Source organism: Heterodontus francisci, chromosome 17 (assembly GCF_036365525.1).
Source record: "Heterodontus francisci isolate sHetFra1 chromosome 17, sHetFra1.hap1, whole genome shotgun sequence".
In the NCBI taxonomy this organism is placed as follows: domain Eukaryota; kingdom Metazoa; phylum Chordata; class Chondrichthyes; order Heterodontiformes; family Heterodontidae; genus Heterodontus; species Heterodontus francisci.
The window spans coordinates 69,962,100-69,980,580 of NC_090387.1; the positions used below are offsets into that span (position 1 = coordinate 69,962,100).

Here is an 18,481-nt window from a genome sequence, read left to right on the forward strand (position 1 = left end):
TGACCCCAACTGACTCAAAACAATATTCAAAATGAAACCAACTATTGACCACCATAAATCTTGACATGTCACTTCTCTGTAAACAACTCCCATAGTCAGAAGACACCTGCTGTTTATTTAGCTGAAGACATGTGACATCCAGTAAATGTTTTTAAACAGAAAGCTCAAGTCCTTCCAATGACCTTTTTTTTTTAAAGTCCAGCATCTATGGAATCACTTCAGTCCCAAATGAATCCATCCCCACAAACTTCAACCACAAGTCCTCAAAAAAATATTAGAAAATAGAAGCACATTCATAACAATGCAATTGGCACTTGAAATCATCCATGAGCTACAATGAATGCAACTACACACCACTGCAAGCAGTGTTAAGTTATGACCATAGAAAACAAATGTAAGGTATGACAGTATTGGAAAAAGTTATTAATCATCAATAGGAAAGCAACCATCATTGGAATTTTAGCCTTCAATCTTCAAAGAGATATTGACACTGGACATTTCCTGAGATGCTTGGCAAGCATCATTGCATTCCTGCCATAGTCCTCCAAAAATCTTCTTTGTTCCCATCTGTATCCAAGCAAAACATTACTGAGAGTGGATCAAATTTTGCAAGCAATAAAAATGTTTTAATACACCTTTGCATTTGTTAACATTTCTACATAACCCGTGCCACCTTTGTGCTCAAAACTATTTCAATTTTCTTTTCCTACCTCTACGTCTAGGTGCTATCCCAACATTAGCAGCTGAGGTGGAGGCAGTCTGCTCAGTGCACAGCCCCATTGCTGTGGATGACTGTGGCGTCTGTTCTCTGGAGGAACGGGGCCTTGATGGCTCCATCCTACTGGGGGTCTGCAGCAATGATGCTTGAGTATTCCCCATGTGCTCACCTGTTGGAGGACGAGACGTAGCTTACCTGGGGGTGTCCTGACAGGAAGACCCCGGGGCAGCTGGCACATGCTCCTCCTCCAGCTGTGTGCATGTTGGCATCTGCCTGTCTCCATGAGGGAAGAAGCACCTGGAGAGAGGTCCAGGTTTCTCGTCCCTCTCGCTTAGATTCTGTTGCATGGAGCCAACGGCAACAGTGATGGAGTGCAGGTCAAATCGCAAATGGCTTGAGTGGTCAACTAGACTCGCAACAGAGCTCACCAGACTCTCGACTGAGGAAGACATATGCTCAAATGCCTGGGACATGGCAGCCGTTATGGCTTGCATGGACTCCTCCACAGCACGCACTAAGCCATGCAACACGTCAGGCATCTCTGACATATTTTCCACATGGCTTTGCTGCACATCCAGCAGAGTTCTCAAAGCAACAAACAGAGGATCATCATGAGTGTGGGGCTGAGCAGGGGCCTGGCCCCAGCAGTCCTCTGATTGTCAGGGGACCCGGCTGGCACATGCTCCCTCAGCTACTGGGATGTATCAGTGTTGTGCACTGCAGATTGTGACCCAGATTCTAATCTTAAACCCTCCATGGTCCATGTGAATGTATCTGCGTGGCAGAGGTGGAAGAAGAGGTAAGTGAGGGTGCACTCTCTGGGGCATTGGCTTCCTCTTCCTCCCCAGAGGAGAATTCTTGGGCCACGTGGTGTTCGTTGACTCGAGTGCGGGCACCTACAGTGGAGACACAAACAGAGGCACTTTAAGCGTGTGCTTCACATGAGTTCACACAATTTCCACATATGGCTGCAAGAAAAGAGATGACACCTCATCTTTACGCCTTGTGGATCCTGCCTCGCCATCCCCGCTAGCCCTGCCTCCCTCCCCTCTCGCGATCTCAGAGGGCTCCTCCTCAGCCGTGGTCAGCAGCTTGCTGTCAGGGACCTGGACAATATCCAGATGGGCTGATAAGTGGCAAGTAACATTTGCACCACACAAGTGCCAGGCAATGACCATCTCCAACAAGAGAGAATCTAATCATCTTCCCTTGACATTCACTGGCATTACCATCACCGAGTTCCCCACAATCAACATTCTGGGGGTTACCATTGACCAGAAACTTAACTGGACCAGCCATGTAAATATTGTGGCCATTAAAACAGGTGAGAGGCTGGGAATTCTGTAGCAAGTAACTCACCTTCTGTCTCTCCAAAGTGTTTCCATCATCTACAAGACACAAGTGAGGAGTGTGATGAAAGACTCTCCACTTGGCTGGATGAGTGCAGTTGCACAATACTCAGGAAGCTTGACACCCTCCAGGACAAAGCAGCCCGCTTTGACCTGTACGCCATACATCACCTTGTAGAAGATGCAATGCAGCAACTCGCCAAGGCTCCTTGGTCAGAACCTCCCAAACTTGCAAATTCCACTACTTACAAGGGCACCAAACACCATCACAGTCAACTTCCTCTCCCAGTCATACTCAATACTGACTTGGACAGATATCAGTTCCTTCAAGGTTGCTGGGTCAAAATCCTGCAACTGCCTCCACATGGACTGCAAAGGGAGGGTAGTGGGAAGGGACAGCTGTCGCTGTCTGGATGCAGCTTGTTCCTCCAGGGGCGCTGTAGTCTTGTCTTCACCAGCCAGTGGATTGTAACCAGTTAGAGTGTATACAGTGTATTGATGTGCACTTGGCCATGTGAGCCGCATGGAAGATGGCAGGATCCCCAAGGACACATTGTACAGCGAGCTCGCCACTGGTATCAGACCCACCGGCCGTCCATGTCTCCGCTTTAAAGACGTCTGCAAACGCGACATGAAGTCCTGTAACATTGATCACAAGTCGTGGGAGTCAGTTGCCAGCAATCTCCAGAGCTGGCGGGCAGCCATAAAGGTGGGGCTAAAGTGTGGCGAGTCAAGAGACTTAGCAGTTGGCAGGAAAACAGACAGAAGTGCAAGGGGAGAGCCAACTGTGCAACAGCCCCAACAACCAATTTTTTCTGCAGCACCTGTGGAAGAGTCTGTCATTTCCAACTGCAGTTTCACCCATCATGCTTTGAAACCACCCAGGATCACAGGTATCTCCGAGAAATACAACGTTCCTCGGACTGCTACTCTCGCCACATCCTGAGATTCACACTCAGTGCTATGCGCCACCACATGCACACACTGGACCTCTCTCTCCAGCAGCACCGCCTCACCTTATCTCAAAGCTGTTCTACTCCGCAGTTTCATTTCATCTTTCGTCTCATCCGACGCATTAACAAAAAACTTTTTTTCTTCCTTTCAGGTGTTAAGGAACGCAAGCTCCAGCAGCTGATGGGGACTAATGCCCCTCCAGATCCTCCTTCCGCTTCACTTTCCTCTGACCCCACCCCTTCTGATCTGACCCCTTGCCGTGTATTCACTATACCCTCTGACCTCCCCCTCTCTGATGCTGAGCGTTCTGTACTCAGCAAAGGTCTCAGTTTTATCCCCTTACGCCCCCACCTCAATGAATTTCGTGCTCAGCATGACGTTGAGCTCTTCTTCCGTCGCCTCCGGGCTCACTTCTTTGACCAGGAGTCCTCCCCCTGACCAGCAGACCCATTCACCCGCCTCCAGCATTCTCCCTCTACCTGGACCCCTCCCCCTGGCCTCTTACCCGCTCTTGATCTCTTCATTGAAAACTGTCGGCGAGACATTGGTAGTCTCAATTTCTCTGCCCCCCTCACTCACTCTAACCTGTCCCCCTCTGAACTTGAGGCATTCCGTTCTCTCAGGTCTAACCCCAACATGGTCATCAAACCTGCAGACAAGGGTGGTGCTGTTGTTGTATGGCGTACTGACCTCTACCTTGCAGAAGCTCAACGCCAACTCACGGACACTTCTTCCTACCTCCCTCTGGACCATGACCCCACCACCGAACATCAAGCCACGGTCCAAAGGACTGTCACTGACCTCATCTCCTCTGGAGATCTTCCCTCTACAGCTTCCAACCTCATAGTCCCACAATACCGGACAGCCCGCTTCTACCTCCTTCCCAAAATCCACAAACGGGACTGTCCCGGCAGACCCATTGTGTCAGCCTGCTCCTGCCCCACTGAACTTATTTCTTCCTATCTAGACTCTATCTTTTCTCCGCTGGTCCAGTCTCTTCCCACCTACATCCGTGACTCTTCTGATGCCCTACATCATTTTGACAATTTCCAGTTTCCTGGTCCCAACCGCCTCCTCTTCACTATGGATGTCTAATCGCTCTACACCTCCATCCCCCACCAGGATGGTTTGAGGGCTCTCCGCTTCTTCCTGGAACAGAGGCCCAACCAGTCCCCATCCACCACCACCCTCCTCCGCCTGGCTGAACTTGTTCTGACATTGAACAACTTCTCCTTCAACTCCACGCACTTCCTTCAAGTAAAAGGTGTCGCTATGGGTACCCGCATGGGTCCTAGTTATGCCTGTCTTTTTGTGGGATACGTCGAGCATTCTTTGTTCCAGTCCTACTCAGGCCCCCACCCCCAACTCTTTTTCCGGTACATTGATGACTGTATCGGTGCCGTTTCCTGCTCCCGCCCCGAACTGGAAAACTTTATCAACTTTGCTTCCAATTTCCACCCTTCTCTCACCTTTACATGGTCCATCTCTGACACTTCCCTTCCCTTCCTCGACTTCTCTGTCTCCATCTCTGGGGATAGGTTGTCTACTAATATCCATTATAAGCCCACTGACTCCCACAGCTACCTCAACTACACTTCTTCACACCCTACTTCCTGTAAGGACTCCATTCCATTCTCCCAGTTTCTCCATCTCCGACGCATCTGCTCTGATGATGCTACCTTCCATGACGGTGCTTCTGATATGACCTCCTTTTTCCTCAACCGAGGATTTCCCCCCACTGTGGTTGACAGGGCCCTCAACCATGTCCAACCCATTCCCCGGACCTCTACCCTCACCCTCCCTCCCAAATCCATGACAGGGTTCCCCTTGTCCTCACTTTTCACCCCACCAGCCTCCATATCCAAAGGATCATCCTCTGCCATTTCCGCCACCTCCAGCGTGATGCCACTACCAGTCGCATCTTCCCCTCCCTTTCTCTGCTAGCATTCCGAAGGGATCGTTCCCTCCGTGACACCCTGGTCCACTCCTCCATTACCCCACCACCTCGTCCCCGTCCCAGGGCACCTTCCCCTGCAATCGCAGGAGGTGTAATACCTGCCCATTTACCTCCTCTCTCCTCACTATCCCAGGCCCCAAACACTCCTTTCAGGTGAAGCAGCGATTTACTTGTACTTCTTTCAATGTAGTATACTGTATTCGCTGCTCACAGTGTGGTCTCCTCTACATTGGGGAGACCAAGCGCAGACTGGGTGACTGCTTTGCGGAACATCTCCGCTCAGTCCACAAGCAGGACCGTGAGCTTCCAGTTGCTTGCCATTTCAACACTCCTCCCTGCTCTCATGCTCACATCTCTGTCCTGGGATTGCTGCAGTGTTCCAGTGAACATCAACGCAAGCTCAAGGAACAGCATCTCATTTACCGATTAGGCACACTACAGCCTGCCGGACTGAACATTGAGTTCAATAATTTCAGAGCATGACAGCCCCCCATTTTACTTTCATTTTTAGTTATTTTTTCTTCCTTTTTTTTAAAACTTTCTTTTTTACATTTTTTACAATTTTTTTTTTGCATTTATTTCATTTCATCTTAGTTTGTTCAGTTTGCTTACCCACTTTTTTTTCATGTTTGCACTTGCTGCTGTTCAATATTCAGTATATTCACACCTAATCTGTACGAATGCTTTGTCTTTCAACACACCATTAACATATTGTTTGCCTTTGCTCCGTGACCTTTTGGTCAGCTATGTGGCCTTGTCCAATCTAGACCTCCTTTGTTATCTCTTGCCCCACCCCCACCTCACTTGCTTATAACCTGTGACATTTCTAATATTTGTCAGTTCCCATGAAGGGTCACTGACCCGAAACGTTAACTGTGCTTCTCTTTCCACAGATGCTGCCAGACCTGCTGAGTGGTTCCAGCATTTCTTGTTTTTATTACTGTCATTCTGGTATTGGCCTTTATAGCCAATCCCGGCGCTTACCCATTGTCTCCCAAGACAAGGAGGCCGAAGAAGAAGAAGAGAGGGATCTCTTCCATGGCTCTGCGCAGCGCATTGCACTGGCGGCTCTGCAGTTTCCCGGCTCTCAAATACACTACAGGCCGGAGGAACCACCGGCTTCAACCCCAGGTACAGGGTAGATGAGAATCACCGGGCCGGATTCCGGGCGTAGACACGGGGCGATCGCAGTGTTTCCAGTTAACTCCTGGCAACATGGAACTGACTGGTGCGCTGTCGCCTCTCTCCGTTCACGATCGTCTGCCTGTCTTTAAAGTCGATCAGCGCAGCGGGCGCTTTATTTTGGAGTGAAATTAAGTCGGAAATTCTCCACATTCCTCTGGGTCCAAACACTAAACCGCTCCCATCGCCCAGGCCCCAACGAAGATTTCTAATCAGCTTAACTCCTGGAGATTTTGAATCCACTGTTTTATAATTAATGCATGCTTAATTGTTTCACTTTTCACTTGACTTTTTAAATACAAAAACATCTTTCATTTATAATTAAAATCACAGTTGTTTTCATTCCGACTTAATGAGCAAAGGTCAAAGTAATAGTGTAATACTTCAAAGTTAACTATTAACAGACATCAACCTACAAAAACTGGCTTGGTCGCTGAGATCTGTTTAGTGGGTAAATACAGTCTGGAGCCCGAGCTGGACTTGACATAGAAGCCAAGTTGCTTTTAGAATCAGTTCAGGCACTGACTTCCAGTTTATACTGACTGCCAGTTTGAAAACGAAACTACACCGTATCGAATCTCTTGGGTGACATTTAGTTATTTTTAGATTCACTCTTAAAAATAAACACAGTTCCCTATGTAAGAAAAGGGTTTGCAATTAGCCCCTTTATTGCAATTCATAAATGTCCCCCCGCCCCACACAGTGCTCTGTCGTATACTAGCCGATTACCCCTTGATTAACCACCATTGAATGCACCACCATTGTTAGATCCTTCAGTGTGGACACATCAACCATTTGCTCACTGCAACTTCCTGATAGTTACAGTCTTCACAGAAACATAAACAAGCAGTTCACAATAACATTTATTAGAAAAGCAGAAGTAGATTCAAAGTCCAGGATTCATCCAACAAAATAACAGACACAACATTTCAGAACAGCAATATTTTAAAAGTTTAACAGATCTGCCATAAATTCCTAAAGTATTCTTCTTTGCTTCTTTCATCCCTTTAAATTATTCCAGCATCTGAATCTACTTCTCATTGTTTATCTTCCAGTGTTTTTGCTTAAACTTATCTACATTCCACCCTTATCCTCTTGCCGATTTGGTCTGTGCCACTTCCTCATCATTCTTTCTGTGCTACATTTTCCTCCTTTGCTACGTTATCTCTTTTCATCCTTTCTGCTCTATCATGGCTCAGTCTCCATATTGTTTACTAGTTTCTCTCAGTCCGAGTTTGAATCAGTGCCTACTGATAACAGTAGTCCTTGACACAGACCCGCAGGTTCCCCATGGCCCTAGTGTTCCGCAGTTCTTTAATATTGTGATTAATTTTATTTAATTGGGAATTTTCAAACCTTCCCCCCCCCCCCCCAATACTTATACATTATATGGATCAGTGGGTCCTTGAACTGGCCAGTGTGCCAATGAGGCCTGCAGTCCCTTTATAATTTTGAAGACATTTAGCAGGTCACCCTTAATACTCCAATGAAGAAGACCACAGTCTTCATAACTGTATCAGCTTCATGCCTAGTAGAATCCGACTGAATCTATGCTGCATATTTTCCATTGTATCCCTGTCCTTTTATGGGATACTCAAAACTGCATTTAATACCCACAGCAGCCTAATTAATATCTTGTACAAGTTCAACATTTCCTTCTTGCATTTGTATGCTACACTTCTAGGCAATAAACTAAGGATTCCATTTTTCTGTTTGATGGCCTTATCTACTTCATTTAAAATGTAACCCCAGTTTAAGGGTATTTCCTTTCCGTGTTGTTAATTCCTTGAACTGCATCTGCCACATAACCCACTCATCCTTTTAGCCTGTCTATACCCTCCTGCAATCCTCATCCCAATTTGGTGTCACCTTTGCAAAACCAACATTGTTTCCTCACTTCCTGAACCCAAATTATTTATGTTTCTTGTGAATAAGAGTGGTCGCCACACAGATTCCAGGAATCACTACTCACCACATCGCTTCAGTCTGAGGAACTTACCTTTTACCCCTCCATGTGGCCACATTCCCTTTAATTCCATGTGCTATTATCTTTACCCAATGTGTATAACTAAAATGGGAACGGGGCTTCGCTTTCACGATTTCTAAAATATAGATTCAGGCAATATTCGTGTAACATATCTCCAATTAACACTTTCTACTGAATTGGAAACATTAATGGGGCAGTGGAAGAGGGAGAGTGAAGGTATGTGTGTTCTGCTGCTTGAAATGATTGGATTGTATCAAGTTGAAAATCTGAAAAATATCCTGTTAGAACTGTTACTTTTAACATTTTTATTTCTTCTCTAATTTCCATGATTCTCCTGAAGGTGCTGCCCTGAACTATGGTTCTACAGGTGCCAGTTGCTTTTCTGTACCTTGACCGAAGTGCCATTTGTTACGTGAGCCCAGACGATGATTCCCAGCAGGCTATTTGGCTTGGGGAGCATCACTGCTGTCTCAGATGCAGACTTTGTGAGCCACTATATAGAACCAGGCATTGAAATTGTGGCTGATTTTCCCCTCTCTGGTCTGGGACACAGGGGTTGTTTGGGGCACTGCTGCAGCTGCTATCAACTAAATGAGCACATCCTGCGGATCGAATCAGTTCCACATTGGGGGAACTTGTGATCGGAAGGTGTAGAGGGAATTCCAAATACAGAAGCTTGTGAAAGAATATTGTGACTCAGTTGAGGAAAATGTGTAACGAAAAAAGTCAATGATTTTTGAAAGAGGTTTGTCCAAATGTTTTGTTCTCACCCCCTAGAGACAATTGCACAGTAATATTATTGAGGCTCTACAAGCAGCAACAGGAACTAAAAATGTTTCCACGGCAACTGCTGTCCGAGAGCAGCATGGAAAGGATGTATCATACCATCGGTAAGAATTTTAGTTTTCATGTTGGAGGATATTCTGGTTTTAGAGCTCCTCTAAAATCAATTTAGTGCAATTTGTAAATTGAAAGGCTTCTAGTTACTGGAACTTGCTATGATGTTTGATGCTGGCTGTGTGATCCAGCCCATGTAGACACTGTATTAAACTCCAGGTCCTAGGGGAGATTATCTGCTGACTCCAACTCAGAGCAAACACAGAGTTACACAGAGAATTACAACATATTATAATAATTTAATGTTAAAAAGGACTCTATTTTTTCAATCTGGCCTTTATTAGGTCGCAACAAAATTAATTATTCAAGCATACACCTTGTTCATATTTTTTTTCATTGTACCAGATTGAGCAGTTGTTTCTCAGTTGTGTTCTGGTACCAGAGGCAAGATTAGGCATTTTTATGTAGCAAGTTGTTGAGATCTAAATTGCACAGTCTGGTGGAAGAAAATTTAATAATAACTTTCACAAGGAATGGGATAAATATTTGTAGCGGGAAAATTTGAAAGGCTGTGGGGAAAGTGGGTCTAATTGGATAGCTCTACCAGAGAGCTAGCACAGGCACCATGGGCTGAATGGCCTCCTTCTCTGCTGTATCATTCTGTGATCGTAACAAGAAAAATAAGATTCCCACTGACTCTGCATTCATTTCATAGCTTACATGCCTTAGGTCAGGCAATAGACTGAGCCTCCCAGGTTGTGTTTTTCTTTAGGACTTTCATTGACATTGGGTGCGAGGTCATTAAGTGACCCTGACGAAGCCAGGTTTGAGGCGCCAGTCATTTAACCCAATTTCTGCAAACGTATCAAAATTGTAAGAATGTGAGATTTGAGCCTTTGTCTATTCAAATCCAACTCACACTTACTGGGTAAAAGCTGTTTTTATCTTGCACCAGACCTGCAATTGTGGACTAGCTCCCAGTAACAATCTAAAAGTAAATTTGGTGGAATTCATTGAGGCAGATGACCAGAGTGGATTCTCTAGGCCATATATATTGCTCAATCCATGTCACTAAAATAGATGATAAGCTCATTTATCTCATTTCTGTCTGTGGGACCCTTCTCTGCACAAATTGCTTTGGGACATTATGAGGTCATGAAAGGCACTAAATAATTGCAAGTCCTTCCTTCCACCCTCCCATCTTTCCAAAAACATCTGTTTTAGGAGGCCATCCCAGATGCTTGAAAAATGGCCCAACCCATTTCATGCGTATTTCAGGCATTCCTGGGGTGCAGGACGTTAGTGGCTGAAAGTGGACCTCATTTGCCCTCGTTTTATGCCTTCCAAATGGGTGCAATGAGGCCCAATTGCTGTACCTATATCTTCAGGATCATCTTTCTTATGGATTAAACAGTCTTTACAACAACTCTTGCATTTATAAAGCACTTTTAACGTAGTAAAACATCCCAATGATACTGAACCAAAGAAAGGAGATAATTGGATAATTAAGGAATGCCTTAAAAGAGAAGAGGGAAGTAGAGCGGACATTTAGGAAAGGAATTTCAGAGCATGGGGCTTCGATGGCTGATTGTGTTCTGGAATATCAATACTGGGACAAATCACAGATTCAGGGTATGTTAGCTGCTTGTGTTTCTTAAAGCAAAATTCATAACTTTCCTCTTTCAGTTGAATATCTGTCAATATACTTCATTGGATAGACTGGATACCATTGATTAATGTGCTAAGTATTTGGAATATGGATCTGAAGAACCCATGCATTATCCACAATGTTCCATTCTGTGTGAAGATGCAGACCTCCAGATGTAGTCGTGTGGCCACAGAATGTGGAGCAGGTCAGCAGATTGGCTAGAATCTGTTCCGAGAACAATATTCCCATCATCCCTTTTGGTACAAGCACAGGGCTGGAAGGAGGAGTCCTTGCCATGAAGGTAGGTGCAGTTATGTTGTTTAAAAAAGAAATCAGTCCGTTTCCTTTCCCCTCTTTCAGGTACATGGTTGCTCTTGGAGCCTTGAGGTGGGATTATTTGATTGGTAAATAATAAGTTGCCATTTTTCTCCAGATACTTTTGGTGCTAAAGAGCCTAGCTGAGGGGGCCAAGATAGAGTCTTGAGGTGCATCGCTGGCTTAGCCTGCGTTCAGTGCTAGATACCATTTTGGTAAAGGAGTTGAAGCCAGTGCTAGGAATGACTGCCCACAGAACTGTTAAGGGGCTAATTGCCATTTAACTTGCCTGCTAGCGCTCATTAAAGAGGCTACATGGCATTTTGGTGGATAGCCCATGAACTAATGCCCCCTCCTAACAATGACCAGCTAATTGGTACGAAACATGGCGTTGCTGAGAATTTTATGCTTACTTAAAGGCATACTCAGCTTTCAATGTTCATTTGCAGCTGGAGGTTTGGAGAGGACTTTTAAAACACATCAGGAGCCTTTCTCGGATGCTTTGTCAGGACTTTACCAACGCTTTTTCAGCATTTATTCCAAAAATTCTCTGAGGCTTCACCTAAAAAGAGTGAGTGCTGTGCTATTCAACCATATTGGACAACCTATGTAGGAGAAAGGAAGTGTATGGTCATGGCCATCTTGCGAGGTCTGCAGGAGGAATGGGAGGAGGCCAGGCAGTGCAGCACTTGCTGCTGCAGGACAGAGGGACAGGACAGCGAGGTCTTCCTCTGGACCTCCTCCACCAGAATCTCCAGTGCCATGTCTGAGAACCTTTGCACCCTCTCCCTTGGTCCCTGAGCCATCCTGAAATGTGGCATTAATGTGTCAGCCAGTACACTGCAGTGGAAGTGGTGCATCGATCCTACATATACTGCATGAAAATTGCTTTAAAACAATACCTGAGTGCTAAACTTGCAGGTGTCTGTTTTAGCGCCTCTGGGTAAGTTCAATTTATGGTAAACAGCAATTAAGCCCAAAATTACTTGCTAAAACTAGACTCTCAAATAGGTGTGTCCTTATTCACACAGCTCCCATTTAACACCTGCCTTCACCCTATCAACAAAATAAGCCCTTAGCTGTACAAGTAAAAGTATAATTTCATTATAGAACGCCACAGAACCATCTTAGCACCATTATTGATTCTCAGTTGTTGAATTGTAGGTTTTGTTTCCAATTCTAACAGTTTTCTCCATTAATAGGTATAGTAGTATAGTGGTTATGTTACTGGACTAGTAATCCAGTGAATATGAGTTCCAGTCTGCCCCATTGCTGTTTGAAAATTAGAATTTGGTTCAAAAATACTAGGAATTGAAATAAAAAGCTGGTATCAGTAAAAGTGGCCATGAAGCTGTTGGATTGTTGTAAAACCCCAATTAATGTTCTTCAGGGAAGGACAGCTGCTGTTCTTACCCAGTCTGGCCTCGATGTGACTCTAGTGCCACATCAAGGTTTGGTGCCACGTTTCCTGTATAACACTTCAATAAGTACTGGCTGTAAAGTGCTTTGGGATGTCCTGAAGTTGTGAAAGGTGTTATGTAAATGCATGGTCTTTCTTGTTTGTCTCAGATCATCCAGGCTATAGAGTAGTGCTGGGTAAATTATGTCTTGTACATCAGGTCAGTTGCCTGATACACCGATTCCTTTCAAAGAACGTGCACAATTTATTTTACTATTGTCATGCAAACCCCCACCTGCCAAGAATGAGGCATATTAATTTTGTCATATGAACATTGATTTTAAACTGTTGCTGGAGTGAAGAAGTAACTTGTTTGAAGATCACCAGACACTGGGCTGGAAACACATTTGCATACTAAGAGATGCTGTTTGTGGAGACAAAGGACTATTCCCTGCTCCAATTAACCCAAATAGATTTTGATCACCAGACAGTGAAGGTGTAGGGCAGCACATTCCAGGGCCTGCTAAGATGATGCAATCCACAAAGCCAGGACTGGTTAAACCAGCTGGTCACATGACTAACTGGGTGGTCCAGGTTTTTTGAACTAGCCACAGGATAGTTTGAATTTAGAAGACAGTTTGAAACTGAAGCTGGAACAAGGAAGCCTCCCCCTCTCTCTTGCTTTCTCCCAAGCCACCGGACCCATGGAAGGCATGTAAACCTCAAGAGAGAACAGACTCCTACATCGGAACAAGTTGAAGTGTGAACTGGGCCCCAACAAATTGCAAGACTTACCGGCAACCAAAGATTCCACATTGAGCTTAAAGGACTGTAACTACCAGATATTGCCTCAAACATTTCCCCTTTATTCCTACTACTTTTTCTGTCTCTATCTGCATATGTATTTATTGCGTATGCATGCTAGCATGGTCACGTCGCATATTCGTAGTCGTCAACTGGATTAGAGTTTAAGATTAATAAACTTCTACCTTTCTTGTTTAAATCTAAGGAAACCTGTTTGATTTCTTTGCCTTACAATTGGTGCAGTGAACAAGGATTCACTAAGGGGGAACTAAAAACATGGTGTTTTAAAATTAAACCCTGTTATAGTTAAACCAGGCAAAGGCTGAGCGTGAACCCCTTCTCACCTGGTTGTAACACTATGGAATTTACTTAACTTCTGAAAGGAGATGCCAACCACAGGGACAGTTTCAAACTGCTCTCTGACTATTCTTCTCAAAGTAATCGAAGCAAACCTTTGACAATTCAAAGTGACGTTTCATCACTGACTTTCTATCCCAGAACTTGGAGCCATGTTTGTATGTTCACTGGTGTAGATATGTCAGACTCAAGGTTGTATTGAACACAAGAACGAAGGAAAATAACTTTCAGGACCAAGCTGTGTCAGGATTTGGGCAGGTTGAATAAATTACAGTATATATTTACAAAGTGCTGTTGAGCTATTGCGGGTGACAAGCTGTATAATTTTCTGTATGTTTTTGAGATATGTTTCTGTTGTAGTGATGTGTGGAGCACTGTAATTGGGGCGTGCTCCCTTTCACTGAGCTCAGATGACTTTCACTCATTTGAAGCTGTTCCAAAGAGTCGGGGGTCCTGTAATTTAGGGAGCAATTGATGTCGTGAAACGGAGACTGTTCACTAGTGGGTGGTGAGAAATGTGAATTGGGACGTTTTACTGTTTTCATATGCATACTGTTTACTCTATTATTAGTTGGAGTAAAATTAGGGCCTAATTCAAACAGGGGTTGTCTGCTCCATGTCTCGGTAATGGCGATTAGATCTAAACCATTTATCTCTATTTGTGTTGCTAGTTCATCCATCTTATTGTGAATCCTTCACACATTCAGATAAAGAGCCTTTAATTTTATTTTTTACTACTATTCTTTGCATGGACCTTAGTCATTGAGGTGCTATTACCTTTAAACTCTTTCCCTCCTGTCCCACTCTGCTTGTCTTTACCCAAATCATTACACTGCTCTATTGCCTCGACCTTTCTCTTCAGATTTCTAAATCTCCCTTCACCTGACCCCTTCTCCCCCCCCCCCCCTGCTTTTCGTTTAAAGCCCTATCCACAGCCCTGGTTATATGATTCGCCAGGACGCTGATCCCAGCCCGGTTTAAGTGGAGCCTAACCCAACGGGACAGCTCTCTCTTTCCCCAGTACTGGTGCCAGTGCCTCGTGAATTGAAACCTCTTCTTCTCCCAAACCAACCTTTGAGCCACATGTTTAAATCTCTAATCTGCTTGACCCTATGCCAATTGACGCATGGCTCAGGTAACAATCCAGAGATTATTACCTTTGATGTTCTGAGTTTTAATTTGGATCCTAACTCCTCAAACTCTTTCAGCAGAACATCACTCCTAATTCTACTATGTCACTGGTTTGTATGTGGACCACAACAACTACATCCTCTGCCTCCCACTCCAAGCTCGTCTCCAGCTGCAAGGAGATGTCCTTAAACCTGGCACCAGGTAGGCAACATAACCTTCGGAAATCCTGGTTGTGGCTGCAAAGAACAGTATCTATTCCCCTAACGATACTGTCCCCTACCATTACCACATTCCTTTTCATTCCGCTGCATGGACCCAGGACTGTTGGATGTGTGGACCCAGGATTGATGACTGTAATGACCCAGAACAGATGACTATAATGATCCAGGACTGATGACTGTACTGATCCAGGACAGATGACTGTAATGACCCAGGACAGATGACTGTAATGACCCAGGACAGATGACTGTAATGACCCAGGACAGATGACTGTAATGACCCAGGACAGATGACTGAATGGACCCAGGACAGATGACTGAATGGACCCAGGACGGATGACTGTAATGACCCAGGACGGATGACTGTAATGACCCAGGACGGATGACTGAAATGACCCAGGACGGATGACTGAAATGACCCAGGACGGATGACTGAAATGACCCAGGACGGATGACTGAATGGACCCAGGACGGATGACTGAATGGACCCAGGACGGATGACTGTAATGACCCAGGACGGATGACTGTAATGACCCAGGACGGATGACTGAATGGACCCAGGACAGATGACTGTAATGACCCAGGACAGATGACTGTAATGACCCAGGACGGATGACTGTAATGACCCAGGACGGATGACTGAAATGACCCAGGACGGATGACTGAAATGACCCAGGACGGATGACTGAATGGACCCAGGACGGATGACTGAATGGACCCAGGACGGATGACTGTAATGACCCAGGACGGATGACTGTAATGACCCAGGACGGATGACTGAATGGACCCAGGACAGATGACTGTAATGACCCAGGACAGATGACTGTAATGACCCAGGACGGATGACTGTAATGATCCAGGACTGATGACTGTAATGACCCAGGACAGATGACTGAATGGACCCAGGACGGATGATTGAATGGACCCAGGACGGATGACTGAATGGACCCAGGACGGATGACTGTAATGACCCAGGCCTGATGACTGTAATGACCCAGGCCTGATGACTGTAATGACCCAGGCCTGATGACTGTAATGACCCAGGACAGATGACTGAATGGACCCAGGACAGATGGCTGAATGGACCCAGGACAGATGACTGTAATGACCCAGGACGGATGACTGTAATGACCCAGGCCTGATGACTGTAATGACCCAGGACTGATGACTGTAATGATCCAGGACTGATGACTGTAATGACCCAGGACTGATGACTGTAATGACCCAGGACGGATGACTATATGGACCCAGGACTGATGACTAAATGGACCCAGGACTGATGACTAAATGGACCCAGGACTGATGACTGTAATGATCCAGGACGGATGACTGAATGGATCCAGGCCTGATGACAGAATGGATCCAGGCCTGATGACTGAATGGATCCAGGCCTGATGACTGAATGGACCCAGGCCTGATGACTGAATAGACCCAGGCCTGATGACTGAATGGACCCAGGCCTGATGACTGAATGGACCCAGGCCTGATGACTAAATGGACCCAGGACTGATGACTGAATGGATCCAGGCCTGATGACTGAATGGATCCAGGCCTGATGACTGAATGGACCCAGGCCTGATGACTGAATGGACCCAGGCCTGATGACTGAATGGACCCAGGCCTGATGACTAAATGGACCCAGGCCTGATGACTAAATGGACCCAGGACTGATGACTGAATGGACCCAGGCCTGATGACTGAATGGACCCAGGCCTGATGACTGAATGGACCCAGGCCTGATGACGGAATGGACCCAGGCCTGATGACGGAATGGACCCAGGCCTGATGACGGAATGGACCCAGGCCTGATGACGGAATGGACCCAGGCCTGATGACTGAATGGACCCAGGCCTGATGACTGAATGGATCCAGGCCTGATGACTGAATGGATCCAGGCCTGATGACTAAATGGATCCAGGCCTGATGACTGAATGGACCCAGGACTGATGACTGAATGGACCCAGGACTGATGACTGAATGGACCCAGGCCTGATGACTGAATGGACCCAGGCCTGATGACTGAATGGACCCAGGCCTGATGACTGAATGGACCCAGGACTGATGACTGAATGGACCCAGGACTGATGACTGAATGGACCCAGGCCTGATGACTGAATGGACCCAGGCCTGATGACTAAATGGACCCAGGCCTGATGACAGAATGGATCCAGGCCTGATGACTGAATGGATCCAGGCCTGATGACTAAATGGACCCAGGACTGATGACTGTAATGATCCAGGACGGATGACTGTAATGACCCAGGACGGATGACTATATGGACCCGGGACAGATGACCGTAATGACCCAGGACAGATGACCGTAATGATCCAGGACGGATGACTATATGGACCCGGGACTGATGACCGTAATGACCCAGGACGGATGACCGTAATGACCCAGGACGGATGACTGTAATGACCCAGGACGGATGACTGTAATGACCCAGGACAGATGACCGTAATGACCCAGGACAGATGACCGTAATGACCCAGGACAGATGACTATATGGACCCAGGACTGATGACCGTAATGACCCAGGACAGATGACTGTAATGACCCAGGACAGATGACTGAATGGATCCAGGCCTGATGACTATATGGACCCGGGACAGATGACCGTAATGACCCAGGACAGATGACCGTAATGACCCAGGACAGATGACCGTAATGACCCAGGACAGATGACCGTAATGATCCAGGACGGATGACTATATGGACCCGGGACTGATGACTATATGGACCCGGGACAGATGACCGTAATGACCCAGGACAGATGACCGTAATGATCCAGGACGGATGACTATATGGACCCGGGACTGATGACCGTAATGACCCAGGACAGATGACCGTAATGACCCAGGACAGATGACTATATGGACCCAGGACAGATGACTATATGGACCCAGGACTGATGACCGTAATGACCCAGGACAGATGACTGTAATGACCCAGGACAGATGACTGAATGGATCCAGGCCTGATGACTATATGGACCCGGGACGGATGACTGTATGGATTCAGGACTGAGGGCTGTATGAATCCAGGATTGATGACTGTATGGACCATGACTGTTGGCCATGGGACCAGTTGATAAGATTAGAGTTGCTGAGGCATCCAGAGCAATGAAGTTGCTGGATGTTTCCAGCTCCTCTGAGCTAGACACTTGTTCACGCTCTGGTTCAGATACTGAGCTTCTATAGACAGGGCTCCACAAGAATATAAAATGTACTTAACCATGCAATAGTAATTGCAACTTTACACTAAATGCATAGCTAAAATAAAGTTAAAAGTATTGTATTGCACCATGTGATTAACTTAAAAGTGAAGAGCCTTTCTGTTGGGGCTTTAACATGAATCAAGCAGGAATATGCTAAACGATAAAATATATTAAAATTATATTAAATGAATCTGAAGCTGCAATGAGAAAACAAGCTTCCCAGACGACCTTAGCTTTAGAACTGATCAGGTTTATCGAAGGCATTGTGTATTGAATTAGATAAGACTTGTTTGAGTTGGATCCATAACCAAGTAAACCCTCAGTGGACTGGTGCAGGTTGTATATGAGGTGGCATGTTATCAGTCCGATGCTCAGAAGCGCACAGTTCTTAATTCAGAGCCAGGTCC

The 18,481-nt window shown here is 45.8% G+C and overlaps 1 protein-coding gene across 4 annotated transcripts in view; it reads left to right on the forward strand.

Moving 5' to 3' along the window:
• Positions 1–5,829: 5,829 nt before the first annotated feature.
• Positions 5,830–18,481, forward strand: part of ldhd (lactate dehydrogenase D) — an 81,644-nt gene continuing 68,992 nt past the window's right edge. For all 4 annotated transcript variants that reach the window (XM_068049615.1, XM_068049612.1, XM_068049614.1 and 1 more), the window contains exons 1-3: positions 5,830–6,109; positions 8,925–9,037; positions 10,792–10,933. In XM_068049615.1, the coding sequence (XP_067905716.1) occupies positions 6,017–6,109; positions 8,925–9,037; positions 10,792–10,933 (348 nt within the window). In that variant the 5' untranslated portion in view covers positions 5,830–6,016. The remainder of the gene's footprint in view (positions 6,110–8,924; positions 9,038–10,791; positions 10,934–18,481) is intronic.